The 27,765-nt window shown below is 44.7% G+C and overlaps 1 protein-coding gene across 4 annotated transcripts; it reads right to left on the reverse strand.

The window, feature by feature from the left end:
* On the reverse strand, positions 1–26,548 carry GSN (gelsolin). Of its 4 annotated transcripts, none has more exons than XM_084493805.1 (18): positions 26,490–26,548; positions 25,372–25,429; positions 11,864–12,065; positions 10,762–10,916; positions 10,054–10,215; positions 9,664–9,813; positions 9,259–9,348; positions 8,226–8,358; positions 7,681–7,769; positions 6,917–7,132; positions 6,105–6,238; positions 5,223–5,313; positions 4,381–4,551; positions 2,776–2,950; positions 2,371–2,495; positions 1,761–1,838; positions 976–1,036; positions 1–481 (listed from the first exon to the last, which is right to left on the reverse strand). In XM_084493805.1, the coding sequence occupies exons 1-18, from the start codon at positions 26,531–26,533 to the stop codon at positions 312–314; spliced, it is 2,304 nt and encodes a 767-aa protein (XP_084349931.1). In that variant the 5' UTR covers positions 26,534–26,548; the 3' UTR covers positions 1–311. The 4 variants fall into 4 exon arrangements, with proteins under 4 accessions (XP_084349931.1, XP_084349933.1, XP_084349934.1 ...); XM_084493807.1 differs by lacking the exon at positions 26,490–26,548 and adding an exon at positions 25,842–25,910; XM_084493808.1 differs by lacking the exons at positions 25,372–25,429; positions 26,490–26,548 and adding an exon at positions 25,842–25,932.
* Positions 26,549–27,765: the final 1,217 nt, after the last annotated feature.

Here is a 27,765-nt window from a genome sequence, read left to right on the forward strand (position 1 = left end):
TGGCACAAACAAGGTTTATTTTTCTAAGGTGTATTTTTTTCAAGTAAGTTAAAATGTGGGATCTACAGTGTCTGTTATTGTTTGCCTCTTAGTAACAAAGCCCACCATTTTCTTCTTCTATTCCATAGAAGCTTTATTGTATTAAATATAATCAAAGCAAGGAGTAGAGCAATATGACTGGTCACGATTGTTTTGGTACTTATTGCACAGCTAATTGGCTATTAACATCATTGCCTGCAAGAAGAAGTAGCCCTTGAAGGCATTGAAGGCACTATACTTGCTCCATTTCAAAAGAAAAAAACAACTGTTCCTTAGACATCCACATCTGCCATTGCTCTCTGTAGAGGATCAACAGACCAGTAGTCGTCATCCCAGCCCAGGAACCAGCCGGAGAAGGTTGGAGGCTCAAACCCTTGCTTAACGAGCGTGACTGGAGTTCTCTTATCTCTGCTGGCGGGATCCGTTTCAATGTACCGTTTAGCTGTAAAAGGCACAAGGAGGAGAAAAATCACATGGAGTCCAAAGCTTATGGAGCAACAGAAGAAACAGATTAACTACAGCTTAATGGATGCTAGAGATACAATTTCAGATTGTATCTGTAGTCATTCAAAAAAAAAAAAAAAAAAAAAAAAAAACAAGCTTTCACTCTGGTTTTATCTACACCTGTTACAAGAGTGGCATTTGTAGGTAGAAAGCAGATGTTGGGATTGTAAAATTCTCCAATACTAGTGGCAGTCTACAGCCACTTATCCATGCAAGAGTATTTTTTCACTGTTGGGGTTTGAGCACAGTGTGTCTAAATGCTGCACCTCTTTACGCTGATATTTGGGATCCTCCTTTCTCTATCTGTGGTCTCTTTGATCACAATATTGAATGTCATATCATGATTAAGATAAGTTTCTCTCTACCTTAAGATCAGATAATGGGAAAACAAAACAAACGCTTATTTCGGAGAATAAAATGTCATAACGGTACCAGATTTCAAAGCCTCAGTCTTTTCTTCTTCCTGGGCATCTTTTCCAATCCATACAAAGACCTATAGATTTAAAAATAAAAAATAAAAACAAATAATCATGTGAATTGTTTCAGCAACAGTCAGTATCTTTATGAAAGAGAGGATAAGGGCTCATTGACCAGAGTATGGCACAGAACAAGAACAAATTCCTCCTGGTGTGCGTGGCTTATTGACTTGGCTAAAGCTACTGGTAGTTGACAAAAAGCTTTTTGACTGCAGTTTATCTGCAGTAAATTCTAGATACATGAACAAATTATACACTGGTTTAACATCAGGAAAAATTGCTAATGTTTGAACATTCTTACATAAAACAGACACAAAATTCATCTCTAAGTTCACTTTTGGCTGATTCACGTGCAGTGACTAACCCAAGCCTTCTGTTTTCAATTACAGAAAACGTATCTGTGTCTTAAATTGTTAAATCCTAACCACGGTTCAGTCACCTCCAGCCAGGACAAGGACACTGCCCTCAGGAAGTTTACAGCCTGGGGAAGTATATATGATACACAACAGCCTGTCTGCTTCAGCCCATAAGCTAACGAAGTGGCAAGACACGGGCTCTTTTATAAGGTTCTGGGTCTAAGTTCTCTTCAACATTGCTAGTGAGGTGATTTGTTCTCAGGCCTGAAGGCGGAAGGACTCTACAGTAAAACAACTCTGCTAGTTCTTGTAATTTGGGTCTCTTAATCTAGAGCCACACTGTTCGTATTCTTTACTTTCCTCCTCAGAGGTAAACATGACATACCTGATCCCATGTGTCAAGGATCATAACGTCATCTGTAGCAAGGTCATCCTGAGTCAGATCTCCAGGAACTTCTTCAATCTGAAAAATATAAAGTTAAAAGATGAGAATATAGTTCAAGCATCACTTTACCTTTACAGGAAGAATGCAGGTTACATGGGCTCTGGCTTCACCTCTCGTCAATGAGGTGCATACCATTGGCACAGTCTTTGACCATGCAGCTCAGACTATGTTACAGAAGTGTTCTTACACCACAGAACACAAAATCAGTCTCTGTCTACCTAATAAAACAGTCTTTAATTCATGCATAAGGCTTTTAACGCTGCCTCTTGTTAATAGAAACATTCATGAGTTAAAATCTGAGGAGTTTGCTGGTTATTAACCAGGGGAGGACCAGTTTAATGGTTCAGAAAGTTGCTGTGATGACAACAGTGCTATAGAACTAGCTGCCGTCTCTGCAGAAAAAATGGTGCTGTTGCTTTCCTTCTGGAGGTTACACTGCAAAGGCAGATAAGGTATAACAGCCCCTCGGTTGACTCAGAGCAGACTGAGATGAAGTTACCCCCAGCTCTGTCAGATGACTGCTGAGTTGACTATCTTCCCAGATACTCACTGTGAAGCGTCCACTCTTGTTGGAGCATGCAAAAAGACGAGGGGGGTGAGCATCCATTTTCTTGTCCTTCAGCCGGGGAGAGGTACGGTAAGGAGCTTTGCCACCCAAAGCAGCCCAGAAATTCTCTGAAAAAGAGAGTGATATACTGATGCTTCAACTGATCATGGAAAACACAGTGGCAGCATAGCTTGGGTAGGACTTGAAGCACTCTTCTGTCTATGTCAAATTCCCAAAGGCCTACAAACATGAGTGCACTGTTAAACACAGCGAAGGTACTAGCTTGGAGAAACCACTCTGTGTCTGTGTGTACATTTCCTTGTTCTGGGAGACAAAATATACATGAAATAATAATTGAGAAAGTGCAGCTACACAGAAATGATCTCAGACTTCACATATCTCCCTCACCTGGCTCTCTACCCTCAGAAACCTGTACTGAGCGAGCTCCCAGAACGTTCAGCAACTCTTGTGCCCCTGATTTCTCGGCATTGCTGGCTCCTTGGCCAACCCAAAGGTAAGCAGCAGAAGGAGTTTTCAGGACAAAGGCATCGTTGGAGTTCAGTTGACTGGCAGCAGGATCCAGCTGAAGAGAAAGAATATTGCATGTGTCAGGTATAATCACTCCCTATGCAGAGCCCATTATTTCAAAATAAAAATCAGCATCTGTCCTGAAACACACTTCAAATAAGATATTCCACACAAGCATGTAAAGTTAGGAGATACGTTGTATATTTGCCTATATCTGAGTAATCAGTTAGACTTAGTCATGTGAGAAGAGTAAATAAATTGTGTTTCTGCATTTAATCTACAGATACATATGACCTATGGCAAGAATGATTGGAGCTGTCATTTTGCCAGTCTTCGTGGTTATGACAGGAGACTTAAGAATTTGCTGAGGAGCCTGTCAGAGAGCTCCATCCCTGTTGCTGAGGCTGATGAATCATTAATGTAATTTCCCCTACATCAACAAAGACATGCCATCATGACACTAGAAACTTAGGAAGTTACTGCAGACACAGAACAGTGCTCCTGCCTCACACGGAGCTCTAGTCTAGAGGAGGGTTACAAAGATGATCAGAGGACTGGAGCACCTCTCCTATGAAGAAAAGCTGAGAGTGTTGGGGATTTTCAGCCTGGAGGAGAGAAGGCTCTGGGGAGACCTCATTGCACCCTTTCAATACTTAAAGGGGTCTTATAAAAAGGATGGAGAAGGGCTCTCTACTCAGATAGGTAATGATATGACAAGGGGAACTAGTCTTAAACTAAGAGAGGATAGATTTAGATTAGACAGGAGGAAATTCATCACTGTAAGAGTAGTGGACAGGTTGCCAAGAGGAGTTGTGGATGCTCTGTCACTGGAGGAGTTCAAGGCCAGGCTGGACAGGGCCTTGGACAACTGGATCTGGTGGGTGGCGTCCCTGCCCATGGCAGTGGGGTTGGAGTTAGATGAACTTTAAGGTCCCTTCCAACCCACTCCATTTTATAATATGATTCTGTGATAGCTGTTGACCAGGGTTCATTCCCTTTTTTTGTTGTTGCATGTTTTTGTGTGTGCGTGCATTTTTTTTTCAAAGGAGTAGGGCTCTTAACCTGTGTCCTGGCACAGGTTCTATTTGCACATAGGGTTAGCAGCATGGTCACACAGGCTAAGAACAAGTCACAACATCCAGCACAACATCCATCCAAATGGTTTTCAACAGTACATCTGGCACCAGATCTTAATGGTTTTCAACAGTGTTTGAAAAGCGTTATTGTATGCAGGTGTTAACATCTGTTGTGGACTTCATAGAAAACAAAGTCAGCCTATTCAAGGTGATATTTATGAACTAATTAGAAGGTGATGATTATTACTACTTATTCATAGGAAAAGAGAAATCTTTTAACACTTTATCAAGGTTTCAAAGTATGTTACAGTTTACATCAGAAAGCTCAATCTGGCCCTTGTTCTTGTCAAAGGGCTCATGTCCCCATCACAGCCAATGCATGCAACATGGAAGTTGGCTCTTCACATACCTCTACCGCTCTAGTAGCTCCTGAGGTGCTGGATCGGACTTGGAACAGCCGTGTTTCTGCAGGTGTGGTTTGGCCACCTCCCCTAGAGGTTCCACCCTTGTAAACAATCAGGGGCTTTCCACCAAACATACTCATCAGGTGAGGTGGCTCTTTTCCTTGCACTACTCGTTTCTAGAGAAAATAAAAATAATAATAATAATAATTAAAAAAAAAAAAAACACTCAGTTTTAAGCTGCTGCTGAAGAGTAGCATCAGATATGCTAGAAAAGGCTTCTGTCACCATACTTCCAGCCAAAAATCTTCCTATAGCATCCAGATGGTTATTGGAACTTAGCTATTAACTTCCACACAAAAGCAGACCAGCATTTAAACTGAGCTCTCACAGTTGCCATTTCATTTTAATTGATGGGTGATCGACTGGCATAGAGGTAACAAGTAACAGCCATGAAAAACCTCTTGTTTTATAAAGGCTGCACCTCTCTCAAATGCCAAGGGCTTTTTTCTGTCGCATGCCTTTTTTCTCACTTTAAGTTAAGAAGAAAAATAGATAACTTAGCTAACTCCAGAAATTTGCTGCATTCATCAATCCAGCTGCTTTTGCAAAAACATTGCTAAATATATCCAAGGTGTTTCCTTCTTCTCTCACCAAGCTCTGTTGTCTGTCAACATGTTGCACTAACTGGTATGAAATGCAGATTGTTAATTCCTGGTGTTAGCAGAAGGCTCACTGCCACTTAAAAGGTATAAGAAAACCAGTTATATCTTATTTATTCCTACAGTGTATACTTTTCTGCTTTGTTGGATTTTTGTTTGGTTGTTGATTTTAGTGTTTTTTTTTTCACCTGCACAGGGGTGCCTCCCAGCTCCTCATCCAGCTGCACTGTAAGGAATGCAGAGGTTGCAATTTCATCTTGAGTGGAATGAGCACCCTGCCTGAAAGACAAGGCAAAATTTGAGTTGTATTTTTAACACTTTCCCTCCCTACACATGCACCTTATAAAGACAAAGGCAGAAGAAAAACTTTTGCTACCTAACGTCTGCAGTACCTCATTCAACATGAAGAAGAAATTCACTCTCTTATATTGTAACACTGATTACAGGGGGAGATGGGGACATTTTCTAGAAAATAAGCACAGATTCTTTAGTACCTTCGCACCTAGCTCACATTATCCTTCTAGCAGCTGGCTTAAAAACATTCCTGTTGGTACTGTTAGCAGGAAATACACATGCAGCACCTACACAGACCGCACCCTTTTTGATTTCAGTTATGGAGCTTGCCTGTGACCCCTCTGATAAGCAAGAAGTTCACCACTGTGAGACTAACCACTGAAAAAGCCCTCTTTAAGTGTATGGTTTGGGAACTGTAAGAGTCTCAAGCCACCAACCAAGGTGGCAAAATGACAAAAGACAGTCACAGTGGTCTCATATGTAGAAACTCCGCAAAAAGTCTAGAGCGTGATCCAAAGAAGGGAGTAACTACTAGTAGGGAGAAAAAAAAAAAGGGGAGGGGGAAGATGTTAGCACAGTAATTCCACCCATTAAAATTTCAAACAAAACATTTCAGAGTTCTCGTAGTGTTTTGGAAGGGAATACTACCCCAAGTGAAACCTTATTCCCTAAGGATCCTCTATAAATGGGAACCAACAGTGATCCATTTTCAAAGAAGACTCAGAGCACCACTTAGTCCCAGTGTTTCCTGACTTGCACCAGGAAAGCCTTCTTACCAAGTGTAAATGATCTGTCCCTGTTTTCCAGCATGCTGGTAATTGTACAAGATAATATAACTATCCCCTCCGTAGAACTGGCCATATGTTGAAGGATCCACTGGCACTTTCTCTGAGCCTTCTATTCTCCAAATCTAGAAAAAGAACAGAAAGGGAAAGGAACAGAAATATTCTGAGTGAAACATGAAAGCAAAATAAACAGACTTTCCTGAACAGAGCTTGTATTCCATTTTCTTCCCTAATTTGGCTTCCTAAAATTTACAGTCCTGCAGCCCCACCTGCTGGGGAAAGCCACTACAAGCCTGGCATTCCCGCCCATCAGATTTCCACAGCCTGCAGCTGGGCCTGAAGCAAGGCACATTTAGCTTACCTTATTGAGAGCTCTCAAACCTCGATCAGATTTATCAGAACAGTGAGAAACACTGGAACAAAAGCCAACCAAACTACTAACACCGCCAGCCCAGATGCCTTTTCAAACCCATCTTCACCACTGCTTCAAAGACACCCATCCCATGCATGATGGCAACAGCTAGAATAACAGGGAGGAGGTGGAATATGAAAGTCTGGCTACACACCATTGGGTGAAACATTGCCCTCAGGGCAATCTTGGAGTGAAAATAACAACTCATCTACACCACATGGTTGTAGGGCTCTCAAGACCTTGCTGGTATTTCTGATGTTAAAAATTCCCTCAGTATTTACGAAACCGCAGTGAGTCTCAGGCTCCTATCTGTCCTATCTGTCTCACTGTTCTTCCAGTAGTAGCAAAGACAATTCTGGAAACCTTCCAAAAGGATTCTGATGCAGCTCACCTGTTTCCTGCCAGAGCCATCATCTTCCATTCCATGCTGGGCAGCCATGGCCTTGGAGGTGTGAAGAGTGGCGGCATCAAAAGGAACCTTCTCGATCTTGGCAACATGACCAGAAATGTAAGCCTGTCCCAGTCCTTCTGTCTGGTCCTTGTCTCTCCAGTTCTTGAAGAATTGCTTAAATAGAGGTGTCTCACCACTCTCAGGGAGGACTTGGATCTGAAACAAATGAGCCAGCCCATCATGAGCAGCCTTCCCCCGCATCCCACAGAGCTCTGACTCCGGCTACGCCTTGCTTCATAGAAGCTCTGGTTTCAAGCTGGCAGAATTGCCTGGTACAACCCTTCTGACACTACAACAGTGAAGTGCTGGGTGCCAAGAAGCAGTACTAAGAGCCAAGTCAGGTCTCACTGAGACACAGCTATCAATAAAATCTCCAGTTATTACCATATAGATGGTAATTTTTGATGTCTCTTTATTGAGAGACATCACAATCCATCTGTTTTCTGCTGCTTGCAACCACTAGATTGAAAGAATTGATTTCTTCCATGCCAGTGTTAGTCAATCTTTAAGCCTTTGTGTAACTATGCCTGGGTCTCAGAATATGCTATGGGATTCAGACTCAGTCTAAGGTGAGTTTTGAGGAAGACTAAGGGACCCTTAGAATCATCACTTTAAGAGCAAAAAGGGCAGGTTTACCTACACCTTCTCTTTTTCACCATTTTGAGAGGTCATGGAAAAGGTAAAATAAATAAATAAATCCTTACCTGGGTATGCTTTGGATAACTCATCTTATCAATGAACTCAGAAGCTGTTTTCAAGGCTGCCTTCCTCTCTTCAGAGTTGGCACTCCTGCCTTTAATGAAAATGGAGAGAAGAGGGATCAACTTTTACGAAGTTTTGTGTACCCAGAGAGAAAACTGTCCCAGGCACTTCATCCTTTTGCAACATCTGAAGTGCCCAGCCTGCCAGCTAGAAGATGATGCCAAAGAGCAAAGGAAAATTGTTTGATATCCTTTTCTGCAATGACTGAGAACACAATCACCTTTCTACTTATGACATTTCATTTTTTTTCGTCCTGGTTCCAAAAACCCTTTGTTTAATTCTGTACACTAAAGATGCTGTATCTTAACACCTAACATTTCAGGTGAGAGTGTTCTTCTGAGATTGTTTGTACTACCTGAACTTGTCCTGAAAAGCACCACCATCATCAAGTGTCCACTCCCCTACCCAGCTCAAAAGAAACAGGGATCAGTAATGGGATGCAAATCCTACGTACGCATAACCAGCTTCACCTGCATCTCTACGGTACCTTTCCAGACAAAGATCTTTCCATCTGTGCCGTGGTCCAGAATGAAACAGTCATCTGTGTTCAGGGCTGCCTGGGAGAAGGGGTTCTCATCTGCCACCAGGGAGACTGCCATATTCCCAGCCCCATTTGAGACCTATGATAACACAGCACAGAGATTAGATAAGGCATTTCCTTTTTTTCCTCCAGCGTCATGGCAATGATCCAAAACTCAGGGAGTGGAAGGAAATCAATTTGAATGCATTGGCTGCTCCAGGCACTACTGTTTTTCAAACAGGATACCTTTGATACAGCAACACTATGACAAAAGCATAACACTTACTCCGAAGCTTTCAAGTACTTCTAGCAACACAGATAATGCTGGGACCAAATTAAGATTGATCCAAAATAGTAAATATCTTTGGTGCAAAACCAGCCCATACATTTTTCTAAAGCAAAATATCTGCACCTAGCAACTGGAGAGGACTGTCTTGCTAACTGTGTCAAGTGGGTTTAATGGTCTGAGATCCTGTACTTACTAGTGAATAAAGACCTACATTACAAACCACCTTGGCAGACATTCACTAAATCATTAGCAGAGACTGCTGTAGAGGAGATTCCTCCCAAAAAGTCTTGGACAGTCTTCTGCACCTGTATTAGCTGGTGGCAAATGTTACCTTCCAAATCACTGCTTCATCCAGTGTGCACATTGGATGTAGAAAAGGATAGAGGTGGTTTTCAGGCTCAGTCTTTCTAGTCCAATCTTGTCATCTTCCTAAGACAACCTCTGGTAGCACAAAGGAAGACTCCCTTTCTTTTACCCACTTATTTCACACTCTGCCTTTCCCTCAAAAATTCCTGAAAAGTCCCAGCTGAATCCCCACTGCTGACTAACACGTGGGGATGCATTGCAAGCAACCAAAGTTCATACACTTAAAAAGTGCATAAAAAGCTCTTTGACTGAGATCAGATAAGCTTTTCTCCACTACTCCAGCTCCATCTAATCGTGCAAAGATTAACCCATTCTCCACATTTGTCAGGATCTGTTTCTTGTTACCTTGTAGAGCTTAGCCAGTTTCCTATTAGCTGTATCGGTTTTGGTGTCATCAGGAGTTCCCACTGGCAGAGTGGGCTTTGGTCCCAGGACCTGAGAGAGAAATTAAAAAAAAAAAAAAAAAGCATAAAAGCATTACTAACCAACTGAAGAGAATCTGTGTTCCCCAGATGCTCCAGCCACAAGCAACAAGTAGAAGAAACTTCTAGATCAACAAAAGCAAAAATAAAATATATTCTGATGTCCCAGCAATGCAGAGGACCAAGTCTGCACTGAATTGAGAGTGTTTATACTGCTAGCACTTTATAAGGAAAGACACACACTACTGAGCCTATCCACCTATTGCATCCGTTCTTCCAGATACTGCCCTTCCCATTCCAGCAGAAAGGAATGGATGAAGTGACCAACCTGAAGCATTTCCTCCCGCTCTGATCCTTCCTCTGAAACGAAGACCTTGGCTCGACCATTCCGCTCGTTGTCCCGAATCCCCTTGGCCAGCACAGTGGCCTTCAGCCGTTCTTGACGATTGCTGTTGGAGCCGCACCACTGGTAGATGTTCTGGGGGGGAAGAGAAAAATCATGCAGCTAACACTTGTTGGATCCAAACACGGCCCTCTCTGAAGGAGTCAGCAGTACAGCTGAGACTGAAAGATGTCACAAGACTGACTATGTAATCTTTTAGAATGCTCAACACTTCAGATAACTTAAACACTGTGGAAATAAATAAAATAAAAAAATGAACTAATCAGATTTCTGCCCCTGAAAGGCTGATAAACCCATCTTTTGCATGGTACTTACGCTGCCAAGGTCAAGGATGAAACAATCGCCTGTGTTGAAGCTCTCCCAGGTCACAGGGACCTCTGTTGCTCGGACTGCTCTCCTGCCTTTGACCTGGAGAAGCCTCTGCACAGTCACTTCATTGGGAACCACGTGCCTGAAGCCAGAAGCCACACCACCAGCCTAAGACAAAAGAAAAAAAGAATGATTCATACTCGTGCTGTTGCTTTACTACCGTGGAATTCCACTACTGAAGTAAAATGGAATAGAAGCAGGCATTGAAGAGCAACTCCCACTGCTATTCATCTGCTTTACCCAAACATTATGTATGGTTAGGAGAGGGACTGAGCACAGAAAATGGGACTGGCAAGGTTAAGCTGTTAAGTAATCAGGGAGAAATTAAGTCTACTGAGTAGGTGTTTCCCATTAACTAGGGTTGCTGTTTCTTAAACTCATTCCAGACATCTTGGGACTGTTTTTTCCTCTGCTTCTTGAAGAAAAACAAAACCCCGATTCCTAAAATTGTGCATTATTAATTCAGCCAAAGTTCTCCCACTGGGATCTGCTGTTCTCCACCCTGTCAGTTCCAACTCATTGAAAACATCTGTTTGAGAATGTTTTTAAGCAACTGGCAAAGAGGGAGCTCTCATTCTTCTGAGAAGTGGGCAGGGTGCCATATCTTGCAGACTTGAATCAGACTGGCAGCATAAAGATCCAGTTATAACTTACCTTGTACTTGATGCCAGATTTGAAGTATCCCAGGAAAGTTGCAGACTCATGGCCTTGCACTTCACGATGTTGGACAGCCTTCCCTTGAAGGTAGTCATCCATCTGAACAGTGAAGATGGCAGCTGCCCCGCGCTCATCTTGAGAGCTTTCATCTCCTAAGAAATGAAAAGGCAACAACAGGGTTTCAGCCTCCACATCCGACTGCACAAGCACCAAGGAGAAAGGAGATTCCTGGAAAGCTTAGCTTTCAGGAAGGTCTGCAGAACAGCCATTTCCAAACTTTTCTAAGAACAACCCCAAAGAGCATTAAAAAGCTTATTTTTTCCTGTCAGGCTTATTATACCACCATATCTGCTGCAGCCCCACTGCTTCACAGCTGCACCTTTGATAAGCATCACGCACTTGCCCTTTGCTATTTTGCTTTGTCCTGGGAGGAAGCTTGCTATGGACTAAATCATGAGCAGATGAACCTGCAGGGAGACACTGCCATGGTTTATGAAGACTGTAGGGACCAGCAGGGCATCGGTTCCCCAGCAGTTTGCCTCTCAGGAGCTCTTTAGCATGGAAAAGCTATTGAGAGATGGCAAATAGGACAAACCCCAAGCAAGTATCCTACATAGCTTTAACTACAATATTGCCAAAGAGTCTTGGTTTTGCAGGATGTGGAGAAGCCTTGTCATGTTAGTCGGTAACTTTTACGGCAGAAGGACAATTAGGAGATCTAAACTTCACAGAGACAAAGGACACCCACTGAGTGAGGAAGGTAGCAGCTGACTTCTATCCCTCCAAACAGAAAGGATTTCGGCAGCCTCTTTCATCTGAGATCGTCTTCTCTGTGGGCCTGACATGAGGCTCTGGAGAGCTAGGACTTGTGTCATCTTGATCCGAAAAGCCCTTCTTTTGCTCACACAATTCTATTTCTAGGCACAGAGATGGCTGTACTCACTCTTGCAGAAACCATTTCAAATATTTAAGCTGAGTAGCACTATGTGCACCCAAAACTCTGTGTTCCTTACTTCCTTGGCTAACACTGGACAATGCTGGAGTAGTGAGGAGAGTTCGCTTTGGGCTCCCAGTTCAGGAGCACTCCCATCAGACTTACCTAACCAGAAGTGCAAGTCGTACTGGAGGTTCCCATTCCGCTGCTTGATGGTGTTTAGCACCAGATAGGAATCTCCTGTGAAGAAGTCTCCATACAGATTTTTTGGCACTGGGACCAAATCAAATTTCTCAATCCTCCAAATCTGAAGGCCAGGCTCCTTCCCAGCCTTGGAAAACTCAGCGTGTTCCACCATGCTGACAGGCTAGGGGCAGGACAGAGAATGTTATTCAGTACACACAGTACAAGGAAGCCCTTGTTTAAATTATATTGCTTCTGATCTCTTAACTATTGTTCCAGGCAACAAGGGGAGAGTTTATTTATTTTTTTTTTTTTCCTCTTGCACTGAACTGTGCAAATAAATAAAATCTTTCTCAAATGATCACTGTTACTTTTCACTTCCAATTAGCTCTACATTTTTTTTGTCTACTTTTCCTGGTTTTATTTATATATTTTCTATATTAATTTTTAACTTTTCATTATAGAACATAAGCAAGTCAAGTCCCCTTACTATTATTTTCTATAGATGGTGCATGAGGTCCAAGACCACAGGAAATAAACACATCACTGTACATTGTACATCTTGCACAATTATCATTACTTACAGCTTGTGTAATCTTATCCAGCTCTCGCTGGAAAATGTTGTGAATATCATCAAAGAGTTAGATAATTAACAAGTTTCTTATATACCTTCCATTTCTAATTGTGGGACAAGTTACTTCAGTATTTCTGTGCAACTGTTCCATTTCAGGAATTACACATACTGTATATAACATCCTGTCCTAAGGACATTGCAGTTCTGCTTTAAGATGTGTATTTTCATGTTAATATAATCTATTAGCAATACACAATCCATTATTTTAAAAAACACAATGAACACTTTCATATAGCTATATTTTACAACAATTCACTTTTGTAATACCAAAAGGAAATAGCACATTTCTGTAGCACTGGTAAAGGAAGTTTGTCTGTATATTACTGCATGCCTTTAAGTGGTATCAGATAACAGGGAAGAAAAAATTAAAAGGTTATATTAGAAGCATCCAGTATTTTGATAAAGGAGACAGTTCACAGTAGCTGATGGACAAGAGTACAATACGTCAGCTTCCAAGGCAGAAATAAAGAATGTTACAAACTAGAAAGCAAAATAGCAAGTTAGCTACTGAAGTGATTCCTATGCTGAAATCAGGTATCAGATAGAGACAGAAAACAGCGAACATCCATGTTCTGATTCCAGTCAGCCTGAGAATTTCTCCCAAATCCCCACTACAAAATTGGACGAGCTCCTTAGAAAGAATTAGAGAACTCTGTGACTCTTAGAAGTACTCAAAACCCTAAAGTTTTCCAATGTTTAATTGTGGCGTTAGGCACTTACCACAGCTGAAAGCACAACAGCTGCTGTAACAACATATCCAAGCCCTGCAACAGACATGGAGCTAACACAGTTGAGCTTCAGAGCCATTGTGCAAAAAACGGTGAGAAAAACATAACCGAAGTCCTGTCTGCCCATTTCTAACAGCAAATGGGCTTCTCCCTTCCCCTGCAGAAGCTGTAGGGAGTCCCAGCTCCCTCCTCCTCCTCCCGCAATTGAAGACACGCTGCAGGAGCCAATCTTTTATCACAGACAAACACACCCACCCCCCCAGCACCACAGGGGCGTAACGTGTTTGTGCACAGTCCTCTTGGAAATCTCAGAGACTCTTTCAGCCACTTACAGATGCTTAATCCCAGCAGGCAAGAACTCAAGACAATACGCTATCCATTACAGCTGACGGTGCAATTATGTTCAAACAAGCCAAATATCTGGTCATAAGGCCAAATAGAGGGGAAGAAATTAAGAGATGTCAACAACAAAGGCAACATTTTGCCTGCTGAAAAAACTGCAAATAAATGGAAAGTTGACGAGACGCAGAGGAACAGAAAGGCTGTGCCAGATGGCAAGGGCTGCAGAGAAAGAGATGTTGAAAATGAGAAAAAGAACAGAGAACCACTAAAAGCATACATCTGAATACCCTGAGGATGGAGGGAATATGCCTTCATCTCTCTGAACTTACCAGAGGAGAAAGAAGTAAAATTCAGCACAGGTTTTGTGAGTCTTGCACCTGAATGTAGCATCTACACAAGCTCTATCAGAGGAACACAACCTGGAGAGGGCTGAAACAGACCCCTGGGTTTCAGCTCATGTGTTAGCAAAAGGACGGTGGTGGTCTGGTGGGTGAGAGACCAAGAGCTACCTCAGTAAGTCCACAACCAAATGTTACTGAGGGTGTAGTAAGACCCCTGTGGCAGGAATTTAACAGCCATCAAACCTCACCAAACCTCAAATCAAACCTGTACTTCCAGCCCAATGGAAGTACAACATAGCACGACTGCAGCGTGCTGGTGATCTGCCACCAGGGACAGAGACAGCAAGGAGCTCGTTCTTCTGCCTGCCCTACCCTTCAGCGAGTCAATCCAGCACATTCCCAGTATGAACACTGCACAGAACAGCTTCTGTCCCACCTCCAGCCGTGGCAACCCCTGCGCAGAGCAGCCCCGTGCTGTCCCTGGGTGCTGGGGTGGCTCCTGAGGTGCGAGCAGTGTCTGTGCTGCTGAGACCTGCTGCAGGCACACTGCGGGCTGTGTGCCCACGGGCATCCTGCAAGGCTAAATGAGAAAGACAGGAGGAATGCAACTGCTGCCTTGGTGTTAATGCTGTTGGTTATTCTTTTGCTTTTAAGGCATCCAGAGAAGACTTACTGACAGTCTGAGGTTCCCCCTTTCAAAAGCTCTCAAAAGATGCTTAAATAGGGGACCGGTGCTCCACCTGCTTAAATCCACAACAAGACTTCCAGGATGGAAAGATCAGACCCCACTTTGTATGTGCCTTCTCCTCTCTCCGTGAGAATTCTTTTTGTCTCTCTCTCTCACCCAAGCCAATGCATTTTGTTCTGAAATCTCAAGTTGGCAAGCTCTGTTTTAGTGAATGTATCTTTGAAAATCTCACTGCAAATCAAACTGCAACAGATAATCAAAACAATGCCTTAGTCTCGCTGGTATTTCTGATCTCTGCAAAGGAAATTCAGTGTCAGAGGTCCAAAAACTGGCAAAAAATTTTTGGAAGCCTAACTGTGTACTGGGTCAGCCCTCGTGTTCCGAGGAAGCCAGCTGTGAATGGCTCCTGCAGCTGCAGCATCCCCAAACCAAGACAACCCGATTGCAAAACATTCGAAAGAGGTGAGGCCCTTCCAAATGGAAAAATACTTTGGACTTTTTATTAATAAATGTCTGGATAGTGCCACGCTTTGATACACTTCACAGGCTGAAGGCAAAGAGACCTAGGGCCATCTTCATTGTTAGCATCCCATGTCAGGGTAAATTCAAATCCCCAAATAGGTGCCTGTAAGGATATACATACAACATGTTGGGGGGTTGAGGAGAGGAATGGATGTGGTCTTTTAATCAACTTGGTATTTTATAAATTTTGCTGTGAGTCCAAGCTTGTCTTGTCAATTAGCTGCAGAATGTAAATGCGGGCAAAGGAAGGAAAGAGGGCTATATTGAGTAAATGGTACTTTATCATATTCCTTGGTAAAGATTCAGCTGAAGCATGTCAGAAGGGAATGAGGGTAACACACTTGAGCAGCTGGTATGGCTTACTGCTCTGTCAGCAAATGTGGCATTGTTAAATCGAGCCACAGAGATCTGTGCTCTGGATGTCTGACCGACGGCATGTGCCAGATGAGGTTGCCAGGACCATACTGAGAAGGATGTCTTCTTGGAGACATGGGAAAAGAGGCAGATTTCAAGCTGATGTTAATAAGTGTCCGGCTTAGTCACAGAAGTGGTGCTGTGCAGAGCCAGCATCTTATGCAAAAGAAAATTGTTTAAGGAAAACAAGGAAAGGGCTTGAAATACGGGATTTCGGCACAGATGGATCATTTAAGTGACACTTGGCTGCAGAGTGATAAAAACAAGAACTTAAGAAAAGAAGTCCAATGTTCTGAGCAAGCAGTGGAAGACAACAGCTTGTTATGGTATCCAGATGTGCAGTTAACGCAATCGTGACAGATTTGAGAAGGGCTTCAGATGGACACTGGCCTACAGAAATAATTGCAGGGCTGCATGTCCTATTTGCCACATGATGTGCGAGACCTGGTGTGCCAGGGAAGCAGACGCTGCCCGAAAGTCTACGTGTGTCTCTCACAGATCAATGGCAGAATTTAGAGATTGCTTCTTCAAGAAATTTTTAAATGATTTTTTTTCCAGAGGCTGGAAGCTGCTTGCTTCAAAAGAAAGGCCAGGAAAGACGGAGAAACCCTCCGGTCCTCTGGGCCAAGCAAATGTGCCATTCCAGCCCATGCTCCCCGTCACTGCACTGCGAGAGGCCCGACAGCCGGTGCTTCCACCACCACTGCTTCAGGACCCTTTATTCTTTCCTGATACCCAACCCAAAATCCCTTTCTGATTTCCACCCTGGAACGTGTAAGAACCAGTTCTCTTTGCCTGCCTCCCTCCCCAAATACTCCCATTTATGCTCCTCACGTTAATCTCTGTGGCTGTGCCTCCCACTCCCCTGTCACAGCAGCTCTGTGCCCTCACAAACTGATGCCATCAGCATTTTCACCGTTTGTCTTCACTCCCCTCTGAGTTTGTTCCTGACGTGAATGTGCCCGGTTCTTCAGCAGGGCCCCAGCCCTACACAGAAAGGAGCAGCCTGTTCCATGTCAAGACACACCTGTGAGCCCAGAATCTCTTATTCTTTGCCCCATCACACAGCAACACCCATTAGGGGCAACAATTAATGCCCAGTTCCTCCACATCAAATATACTGTCACATCTTCCCACCTACCTCCATTTAAGCCATGTAATGATGCCACCTAAAGAATCTTTCTGTGAGACGACATCGTCCAAACTCACAGAATAAAAAAAAAAAAAAAAAAAAAGAGGAGAAAAATCTTCATTCTGTTAGGCTCCAGCCTGGTTCCCCCTCAACCTCAAACATTCGGAGCAGCTCACCACAGCTGCAGGAATGCACACACTCAGACAAAACATTTTCTGACTTCTGGCACTGCCAGAGTATTTCAGACCACAAAATGTGCAAGGCAGTAATACTTTAATAATTAAAAATTTACTGAAGTGAGATTAAATACACAGGATCGGGTGTAAATATTTAGTAGCCAGTTCCTCTGTATGACATAGCAAATATTAGCACACAGGGCTTTCCTCACAACACTTTGTACTCTGACATTTCTAAGGCTGCAAAAAGCACATATATTTTTAAGCCATTCAGTGAAGCTTTTGGAGGCTTTTTTTCTGAATCCTTACTTACTGAATATGGGCAGTTGGAAAAAAAGAGGTGGAAAATTGCTGGTAAAATAGTCAATAAAAAAAAGAAATAAGTGCAGTGGTTCGTTTAATAGCTTCAGCTGTAAAGAGGTCTACGTGTTGCAAAGGCAAGAGATAATTTAAGTATTTACATGACACACAGAGACCCAGAGGTCTGATCTCTATGTTCATGGCATCCTGGTTTAACAGAAATGGTGCTTGTGAGCGTGCTTATTTTTGTTCAGCCGACAATGAATCAGGAGGACTCTGGACCTTCTTACTTACCCGCACAGGGCGGCTGCTCAGGAAAGCCTGGCTGAATCGAATCAGGCTGTGAAATAAGCAGTGGCAGGCGAGATCACCATGTGGTTGTTCTCATTTGCAACCCCAGTGTCCAGTTCATAACAGGTTCAGTTAATTTGGTTAAACTTGATGCGTAACAAGGCCCATACAGGAAGGTCTGCAGCCAGCATAACATTACAACACCGAGTATGTAAAACACCTGCTGTGTAATTCTGGAACGATTTCTGCATTTCCAGTTGGCAAAAGCAGAATATTTGATTTTGATGAATAATACTTACGCAGCATCAAAATAACTGTCAAGTCCAGTCTGAATTTCTAAAATGTGGGGAGAACAGGAAATCTTAGTAGAGTTTCCATCCACACAGCATTCATGTTTCAAAAACGCTTCTTGTGCACCGATCCTCGCTGTACCTTGGAGGCAAATGGTTACATTTCCACCCAGGTTTTCTTTTCTTCTATTTATTTGTCAAAAACTGCCTGGAGACTATGGATTGCTACAAAGAAATAATAATATACCTCCTCAGGAAAAGCAAGACTCCCTTGCCTCCTAGCATTCCACACCTCCTATATAGAGGGAGAGAAGTAAATAATCACCACATTTCTGCAGCAACGACAGGAGAACTGAGTCTCTGTTTTGCAAGGACCAAAGTTGTACTGCCAGCATGTTCAATCCTAATAAAATCAGCAGGCTGTACGTGCAACAGTAACACTGCTGAGCAAGAGCTGCATCCTGCAGATCACTGTCTGAGGATGTCACTGAACAGATCAAACATACCCCAAATCACATTGCTTGCTTTGGGTACAGCTGTTTCTACACTTTAAAGAGAGTCTGCACTTCCTGACTACCCACGCAGCCATTGCTTTTCTCTCCAAACCTTTGCAAACTCATAAAACCTCTGATGAATTTATGAAGATTGTCAGATTGAATATTACAGAATCATTCAAGTTCTGACAATACGAAATTCAAGACATGACACTGCATGAAACAGAGAAAGGAAGGCAATTCAGCGCAGTATTAACAGCTGCCAGTACATAGTGAAAACGGAAATACTTTTACATTCTTTATAGCCTCCTTGCCAAAATAGTATATATGACTAATTTTTCAGTAAGTTGCTGAAAATAAATCTGGTGGGACGTCAGCTTTGTTGCCACGGTGACAAGCATTGAAAAATATCTAAAATGAGACATGAGATCAGTTTTCAGTCTCCTGACATTGCTAAATTCATATACACATAATGCTAAGAACAACCCCTTTCCTCCCATCCCTAGAAGAAGTTAGTAAACAAAGCTCCATGAGACAAGGCAAACTGGCATGGAAGAGCCTCCTTCTACTCTAACCACAGTGACTGCATAAACTATTTCAATCTTCTATAGGAGGAGCAGCATGGTTAATGATATTCTTAACAGCAAATCCAGAAAGTTCAAACTGGCATTGTCCCTTCTGCAGCTTCCTCCTTGATTTAAAACATGCCTCTGGTCCCAAGACGATCTCAAATCAACCATCCAGGACACAAAGTACAGCATTATCTGCACAAATGGCAAAGGAGGTTTTTGCGTTTAAAAGTTAAAATTCCTCCTAAACCACTTTAGCAAACCAGAACACCCAGATGATTTACGTATTGTTCACTTTTTCCAGCTGTTTGTTTGCATTATGAGTCATGTCAGCTCTATTCTGGTCTCTACCTTTTGAAAATGATCCACTCAGTAAACATAGAGGCTTCAGTCCAATGCGCCAGGGCTGAAAACTTGGTGCATAGAAAAATACTGAAACTCCAGAAACACAAAAGCCTGAGTTTCTTCTCAGTTGCACTGATATGAATCAGGAGGAATATTACTTACATGGGAGAAACTCTTGGATAATGTGCAGGTCTCCCATCTGGTTGAAACACACCCAGAGAAAATCTGCTGATACAATCAACTGTTTAAAAGCCCTGCCTTAAGAGCATACATGGGAGCTGAATCATGCACTTAAAACACACACAGCAGAGATAAGTATGGACCAGTGGGAACTGCTGGCCACTTTCCTTCTGTTGCGAGCAAAAATGAATCCTGAATTGTACTTAAACACAAATCATCATTCAGTGCTAAAAACACATCTCAAAGGAGGGTGTATATAGCCCATAAGACATAACCCAGTGCATTAAAACATGACTACAACCCCATGTTACGTCCCATAGACAGATCTGGTGGTGACAGCCAAAGCACACGCATGGAGACAGTGAGGAAATGCTCGTGGTCAGCTGCAGGGACATGACACAGATGTTCTCCCTCCAGCCACCAGCTTCTGGCTGCGTACCCAGGAAGTGATCTGCAACTTTATGCAAGCCGTGTTCCTCCTGCAAAGCAGCCAACACATTCCTCAGTAGCACAGAAGTCTGCTCAACTCATTAACATTAACCCAAAGAAGCAGAGAGCGATACATTATTGGAGAGGACAGGATAGAAAGCAGAAGAGACAGCCTCAAACAAATCCAAAAGGGAAGCGTGACGCACGGCCTTGCCCTCCCAGTGCAGCAGCAGGCCCAGGTGACCAGGTGAAGAGACTTGCAATAGGCCACGGCTACACGGACGGCAAGGATAAGGAGAAGTACATGCAAATATTGGGGTTGAGGATAAAGCAGCTGTGATTAAAAAGCACATAGAGGGAACGTTGTGCTATGCCCTGCTGGTGCAGCACGGCACGTCCCCGGCCCGCGAGGGGTCTGGCTGCTGGGGCAGCACAGCCTGGGCAGTGCACAGGGGGGAGACAGAAAGCAGCTCACCGAAATCAGCACGCTTCTGCTGCCCCCGGGATGTTGGCTGGAATGTGAGCTGTGTCTGCTGCAGGTTTGCAGTTCCAGCATTTACCTGCTGACGGGCACAAGGGACGAGCTAGCGCTGCCATGGCTGCTCCCCGCAGGCAGTCCTGCATGTCCCCACCTCCCTCCTCCTCAGGACACCAGGGGCAGGACGCCCCCATTTCACACTGCGGTCTGCCCCACAGACACCCACTTCCACGTAAATCGATGTAGAGCTACTAGAGTTCCCCTTTCAACTTCTCCTAACACATGCAGATGTGGTCCCTGCATTAACGACCCTGGCTCGAGCAGAGCGACTTCTCACGAAGGCTGTTTTCGGCCCCAAAGCCACAACGCCTGCGAGCACCACGGCCTTGGCAGGAGCACCGTGCATCATCCATCCCACATGGCGTGCAGCCACAAGATGGCAATGCTATAAACGGGAACGCCAACATAATCCCTCCTTCCTCACAGGAGAGTGTTTACAGCTCTCCCTCTGGTGATTGACAGAGGTTTTTAACTTTATTTTTAATGGGATTCAGGCTTTCGGTGGTGAGGAACCACAGGCGTTCTCAAGGAAGGCAGCCTGCAAGAAGGGAAAGTCCTAACGGCGACGGCTCTCAGCACTGCGGCCTCCATCCAGCCCGAAAGATTCGGGATGATTCATTTCCTCCAGAGTTTTCAAGATGCTGTTTTGAATTGTAGCTGTATTTTTACTGTGTGGAAACATTCAGTAAATAACATATGTTTAAACTTTGTTTTTGGATGCCATCCCATGGGCTGACTAGAAACAACACAAAGGGTTGTTTCTCCCTCCTCCAGTTGTGCTGGGACACCAGCTGAGGGCAGCCCCAGTTCTTCAGGTTCTCAGTGGGAGGTGGATGAGGGGCAAAAGAGAATAAGGAAAAGATCAAAAACACAGCCTGCAGTTGGAAAAGAACCCTGAAATGAGTAAAAGGAAAAAAAAATCAGAGTCCAAGCCATCTAAACTTTTCCCAAACTTTGACCAAAAAGAGCCAACAACTTGGTTTTAATAATAATAAAAAAAAAATCAGCTCCAGCACGGCTGTTCTGGGCTGGCATTTCCACAGCACCTTACACGGCTCCTGAGCCGTGCTGAGCACCCCAGGAAAAAGCTGCTGGCGCTCCATTCAACCCCACAAATGTCTGAGCTGTATTTAACCTTGTAAGTGCATCGTCAGTGGATAATCAGGGATAAATACTTGGCAACCCTGCTGCTAGTTCAAGTGCTTACCGTGAAAGGCCCCTGCTTCCTCTCCTAATTTTTCAGATCACACTTTTCCTCACTGAGCAGTTGGGAAGTACTGAAAGCTGACAGCTTATGAACAGTCTGATCTCATTCCACCTCTGACGGGCCTTAACCGTGACACATTATCAAACCAGTTCTCTGATGGTGCCCTAGATACACACCTGGATCAGCAGACTACGTACGCTGAGTGTCTGTGCAGCTGTGGGCTTGTGGTACTGCAAGAAAAACACTGACGGCCATGATCAGGCAAGTAGCAGCAGCACGGCTGTACCTGGAGGGTACGGACGCACTGGTCTGTGTACTGATCACCTTGCTGCGTGCCAAAGAGCTCATAAAAGGCCTGGTGAATCTACCCGGGCAGCCACTGAACTTTGGCTATCAGCGAGCTGAAGACTGAAGGATGCAGTGTAAATACAGGAAACGTGCCAACATCCAGGACTTCTTCGGAAGCAGACGGGGCACAAACACACCCTAGGAAACCTGGGCCTGCTGCGTATGCAGCCCGTGCAGACTCTCCCACCACCCAGTTCATTTACTTTTATTTCCTTACTGAAAAACAAAATCATGGGAAGACAGAAGATCTTTAACCACAGAAACACTGCACAGGTTTTGCAGTCTGCCTCGTGGTTTAGCAGCATCCCCATTCCTCCTGTTTGGGCAGGAAGCAACCAGCTGTCACTTACTTCCGTGGTGACAGCACTCTTGGTGGTAAATCCCCACAGCTGCTCCTGGGAGACAAATTCTTGACAGTCTGGGCTCTGAAGATAACCCAACTCTAGACTTCATTTTGGGCATAACAATGACACAGGCAGCAGTGTGGGCTAAAACCAGAAATTCTCTATTTTTTGGATGTGCATCAAGGCATTGTTTCTAGATGGACAGCCTAATTGCTGCGTAGCAGTTTTAAAGAAAACTAAAGGAGTACTCTGCAGGCACAACATTGAAACTATTGCTCAGGAGTAGAACTACAAGTGGAATCCAAAAGATAAGATAAATTCACAAGGGAGGGGATGATTAGGGACTATTAAACACGATAATTTGGATGCAACCTTCACTTCTGGAAATCCCTAATCATGACAGTTTTCAACTGCCAGAAGCTACGAGGATAGACCTAAGGAAATCTGCCCGTGCAGACTTCTTTCTCTTCCTTTGCCTAAACATCTGCTACGAATGAACCAGTGTGACAGCTTCCCTGCTCCTGCCCTGAGGGCTGTATCTGACTGCATTACCTTTGCACAGCGCCATTGTTTCGTGGAGCCTCCTGCAGGAAAATACTTTGCAGACTAACAGAACGCGGCGGGCTCTGTGGCTGTGCTCTATCCCCACCTAGTTTGTGTCCCATACTGGTAAAACGGTTCCAGCCCAGCTTGTAGCTGGCAACTCCGTTCCTTATATGGGAACGGAATGAATCATCCAGAGCATTTCTTTCAGATTCCCTTAGTCTTCTTAGTGTCTGCAGTGATTAATTAATGATTAAGAGACTGAAAAGACAAGGACTTTAACTAATGCTGAGATGCAGAATAAACTATGTGACAGAGGTACACAAAGTGATAAACTGCACACACACATACAAAAAAAAAAACAATTCTTTTGCTTAATGTAATACCTCAGTGGCCTTTGAAAGCCACTGCACAAGGCATCTTTTGAGTCTTGAGCTTAAAATGGTTCAAAGCAGATTATAAGAGCACATACAAAATAACAATATGTATGGTTTTGGTTTCAGATTTAATTTTTAGAAGCGACATCAAATACCTTGCTTAGAGCATCAGACAACTACTAACCAACAGCAACAAGTATAACACACAACTTGCTGCTGACAAATTGCCCACTGCAGAATTTTCTGCCGCTTCATGAAAAGCATTTGATAGCAATCAGGCAGAGATATATTCAGAACTCAATTATTCATACAGCAGTTCCTAAATGCAGTGAAAGTGAACAAAAAACAAGAACAGCTGCTTCTTCCTAGACAGTAGTTACTCACTGTGAGCACACCACTTCATGTCTGTGTTTAACCATGTTCTGCTTTACTGCAACCAGTCTGCAACGTGATCACTTCAGCTCATATTTAAAAAAGAAAGAAAAAAAAAAAAAAGGTGGGGAGAAAAAACAACCCCAAAAATATTTCTTTTGGTGTCAGGATTCCAAATAAAATGGCAAAATAGATAGTTTGCAGAGTCCCCTGTGCCTATCCACCATCTCCTTTCATATATATGTTACTGAGTAACAACACTAATGTCTGAGCCGAGAATTAAACGGGAAGGCTTGTATTTGTAAAGCAAGTTAAAAGCTGATACAAATCCCCAGCACCAAGTAAGTCACAGAGCTATTTTAAGAGCGGTTTAGTTCCCACCAGGACGCTGTAAAACTGCCAGCCTACAAGAAGTTCTTTTATCAGAACTTGGGGAAGCGTTGGCTCAGCACGGGTCTTTGAAAACAGCTAGCTGCTGCTTCTTGTGCTGTACAAAGGCTCTTACCTTTTCTTTTTCCCAGAAGCAGCATCCCCCCCTCAGTGAGGCTGCTGGCCACACTGCTAACTCAAGAAGTGGTTGAAGCACTCACCAAAGTACATAAAGTATCTAGAAAAACTGCCTTGTAATGGAACATGTCAGGCAGCCAGCCTTTTAGCTGGAACTGGCAGCGATCCCCGGTGGTAACGTTATCGGAACCATGAACTGGATTGTGGAATGCTATCTCGCATCCCTGCTTCGGTGACAAAAGGAGCACATTCACAAACAGGTTGGATTGGTGCCTGTAAAACCAAACCTGAAACTAACGGTAGCATTTTTGCTTTGTCACCCTTTAGACATTCAAAAGTAGCCAGAGATCGATTGCTGGTTCAATTTCCTTGCACTTTCCCCATAGCACTGGAATTTCATCAGGCTGAAGAAAGCGTTCATTCTTCTGCGGGCAGGAGATATTCTCCCAGGGACACCGAAGGTATTCACTGCTCACTAAAACGCTTTGGTACCTAAACACTTAGATGTCCACTGGGAAATCCCTCTGTGCATTTCAACACAAACAATTTCAGAAGCCATCCATCCACCTACGCCACCGATGAGGTGTCACTGCAATCCCTACCCCATCTTCCTGCTGAATTCTAGTGAAACCCACAGAGCCTGACTTCCCGCTGCTCCAGCAAGCCAGTCCTGCCATGGGGCCCGTTGATGGTACAGATAAACTAACGCTGACACCCAGGACTGGTGCATGAGCGCAGAGCGCAGCGTTCTCATTATCCGCACTGGAGATGAGCGGTACAGCACAACTCGGGGTGCGGGACCACACCTCGCAGGATGGCACAGCACGGGCAGGAGGCAGCTGCAGTGCTCACAGCAGCCATCCTGCAGAGCAGACGTCAAGCAGGGCTGGGTTCTGCTTCTCCCTGCTAGCTGATGGGTTAAAGTTAGATCCCTCAGCACTCCCTCGTATGGATAACGGAATAAACCAGCTGACGGATAAGATGAGGGGAGCCCTTCGTGACACCCAAGGTTGTGCAAGACCTGCTCCCAGTTACCCAGAGAACGTTTCATTTGCCCAGGCAGATGTTACATAGGATTTTGTAAAGTAGTTTGAGAAACCTGAGGGATGAGAGATGCTTAAGAAACCTGTTTTACGGCAGAGCAGGAATACCCTAAGCTGAGCCATGCCATAAATCCAGCGAAGAAAACTTTTTTGCTGATAAACTTGCGTCATGCAAAGTTGGTAGTGGAAAATTGAAGAATTCTAATGATCAGTACGAAAAAAAAGGAGACTTAGGGGAAACTGATGCTAGTGTCATCCTTGTTAGCAAAGTCGGATTTTTTACATCCAAAAGCAAGAAACATTCAAAGCAGTTTTATTCAGAGAGGATCTACTTACTAATGAGGCCTCCTTGAAACAAGTCATCCCCATAACTTTTTTTTTAAAAAAACTCTTCCTAGGAAACATTTCAAATACGTTTTAAGTGTCTACATTTTTGGCATTTCTGTTCAAACAGACTTTTCAAGCATTCCTTCCCCAGGCCGAGAACAAAGCGGCCGGCCCCGCGCTGTGCCCCCCGCCCCCTGCACGGCGTTTTTTCCTCGCGGGGGGCCGCGATCGGCGCGGGGATTTCGGGAGGCGCCGTAAAACCTCGCCCAGCTCGGACGGGCGGCGAACAGGGGGGCACCGCTCGGTGCCGGAGCCTCCCGGAGCCTCCCGGTGCCCTCCCGCCGCACCCCGGCCCCCCGGCGGCGAGGGCTCCGCGGTTCCCCTCCGCCCAGGGGGGGGTCTCGGGGAAGGGCGACCCCCCCCCTAGAGACCCCCCCACCCAGCACCGCGTCCCCGCGGGGCTCCGGGGCCGGCCCTACCTGCTGCTGGCACTCGCGGCCGGGCTGGAGGCAGCTGCCGGGAGCGGGGCCGGGCAGGGCCGGGCAGGGCAGGGCAGCCCCGGGGGCGGGTTGCGGCGCGCCCCCGGCCCCGCCCCGGCTCCGTTCCGGCTCCGTCCCCGCCAGGGGGCGCGGGCCGGTGGTGGCCCAGCTCTAGACAAGGCAGAGGCTGTGCCTCCAGCCCCGACAGCACGAGGAGAGGGCGGCACGGAGCCATCTCAGGGGGAGAGGATGCACGAGGGGCGCTGGCACTGTGGGGGCAGCGCGGTGCCCTCGTGTCCCTGCTCCTCCCCTCCCTGCAGGCCGCCCGCCAGCGGCCTCCGCGCTGCTGCCGGAGGAACAAGGCAGCGCTGAGCCCGCTGAACAAAGCGGCCCTTCACGCGCTGCCATGGGAGGCTCGGTGCCCTCGGTGCCCTACGCAAGGCAGCGAGGCTGCAGGACTTTGTTCTCCACCCAGAACTGCACCGAGAAGTGCCAGGGCCAGGGGACAAAGCAGGAGGCGGAGGCGAAATGAGCGGCGGAGGAGCCTCCTGAAAACCTGCTCGAATTCTGCAGACTGTGGGCTGTGTGCACCTGGGGCCAATGCCACTGCAGGGCGATGCGTGGCGTGGCCCTGAACGCCCAGCTCACCTCTCAGCAGCTGTACACTGCTGCAGTTCCTTCCCCCGGTTCATCCTTCTCCACGTTTCACTTGAGGGCTTGAAGCTAGGCTGAGCTTCATTCTCCTCTCTGGACGTTACTGCTTTTTTCCTGGCTTTGTCCCTGTCCCATAAAAAAAAATAAACCGAAGTCAGACTGATTGTTTTTTCTGTTTAGCTAGGGGTTTGCTTGTGATGTGGAAAACTTTGCACTAACTGGCAAGTATCTTGCTGTTCCTTAATATATTGCTCCAAGATCTTCTAAGTGGGTTTCCTTCTGCTACACCTCCCCACCTCTCCAATTCCAGATATTGTTTTAATTATTTTATTTCTTTTATGATTTCTTGTTTGCTTTCATATACTTCATCCAAGTATTGGTTTATCCATAAAAAAGAATATGTACAAGGAACTAGTGGCACAGTCCCCAAATAGATTATACAGTCGTTAATCAAACATAGCTCACTGATACAGTGGCTTAATGAGCTATGACTGCACATGCATGAGGATGTGGATTTTATGGCTCGTGTTTGGTGTCTGTCATACAAAGCAGACTCACCCCTCACATGGTTGTGTTGGAACTCTAGAAAGGGACACGATCCTTAAAATCAATCTGCTGTTAACCAGTGTTTGTGAGCTATCATATGCAGTAATGCACATGAAAGCCATTGATATGTTCTCAGCGTTACTCTGAAACAACTGAACTTTCTAATTTCTTGCATTTTTAAGGCAGTTTTTCCTACACACAACAAGGGAGTTGTGGAAATGACCCAGGCCAGCAGGCACACCACAGACAGCTGTTGTTTTTCTTTCTCTCTGCATCATGTCATCAGAGAGAAGCATTGTGTGGAGACAATGCCACCCTGGCATTGGTTTTTACAAGAACAGTTTCTATGCCATCAACAATGCCTTCACTGGAATTGTAGGGAACTGTAACAATGACAGGGTTAATGACAAAAGCCAAGTCTCCTCTGTCATTGCTGTAACTGAAGAATATTGCTGTTATCCTTTTGTTTTATGAGAACATTATCATCTGGGATGTTTTAGAAAGACAGAAAACTATCTGCCATTTTGATTGTGCTATCTAGCAGAACTGTGCACAGCCAGGCAGTACTGAGCCTCTCATCAAATCAGGAACATACGTTACAAAGTGGTCCACATGGTCACACACATCCTCTTTTCATAACTCGAGTTATCTACTCGGTGCTCTGCACCATGTCCACATCAAGCAGAGGTATATTTAGGGCTACAAAGGGTGCTAATTAGTTCAT

This window comes from Aythya ferina (genome assembly GCF_964211825.1).
Source record: "Aythya ferina genome assembly, chromosome: 20".
Classification (NCBI taxonomy): Eukaryota; Metazoa; Chordata; class Aves; order Anseriformes; family Anatidae; genus Aythya; species Aythya ferina.

Excerpts from the sequence above, each read along its gene's own strand:
- GSN (XM_084493806.1), bottom strand. The coding sequence starts at position 13,370 with ATGGGCAGACAGGACTTCGGTTATGTTTTTCTCACCGTTTTTTGCACA. Across the intron at positions 7,133-7,680 it reads GTTATCCAAAGCATACCCAG|ATCCAAGTCCTCCCTGAGAG; the intron begins GTAAGGATTTAT and ends CATTTGTTTCAG. Across the intron at positions 2,496-2,775 it reads TTCTGAGGGTAGAGAGCCAG|AGAATTTCTGGGCTGCTTTG; the intron begins GTGAGGGAGATA and ends TCTCTTTTTCAG.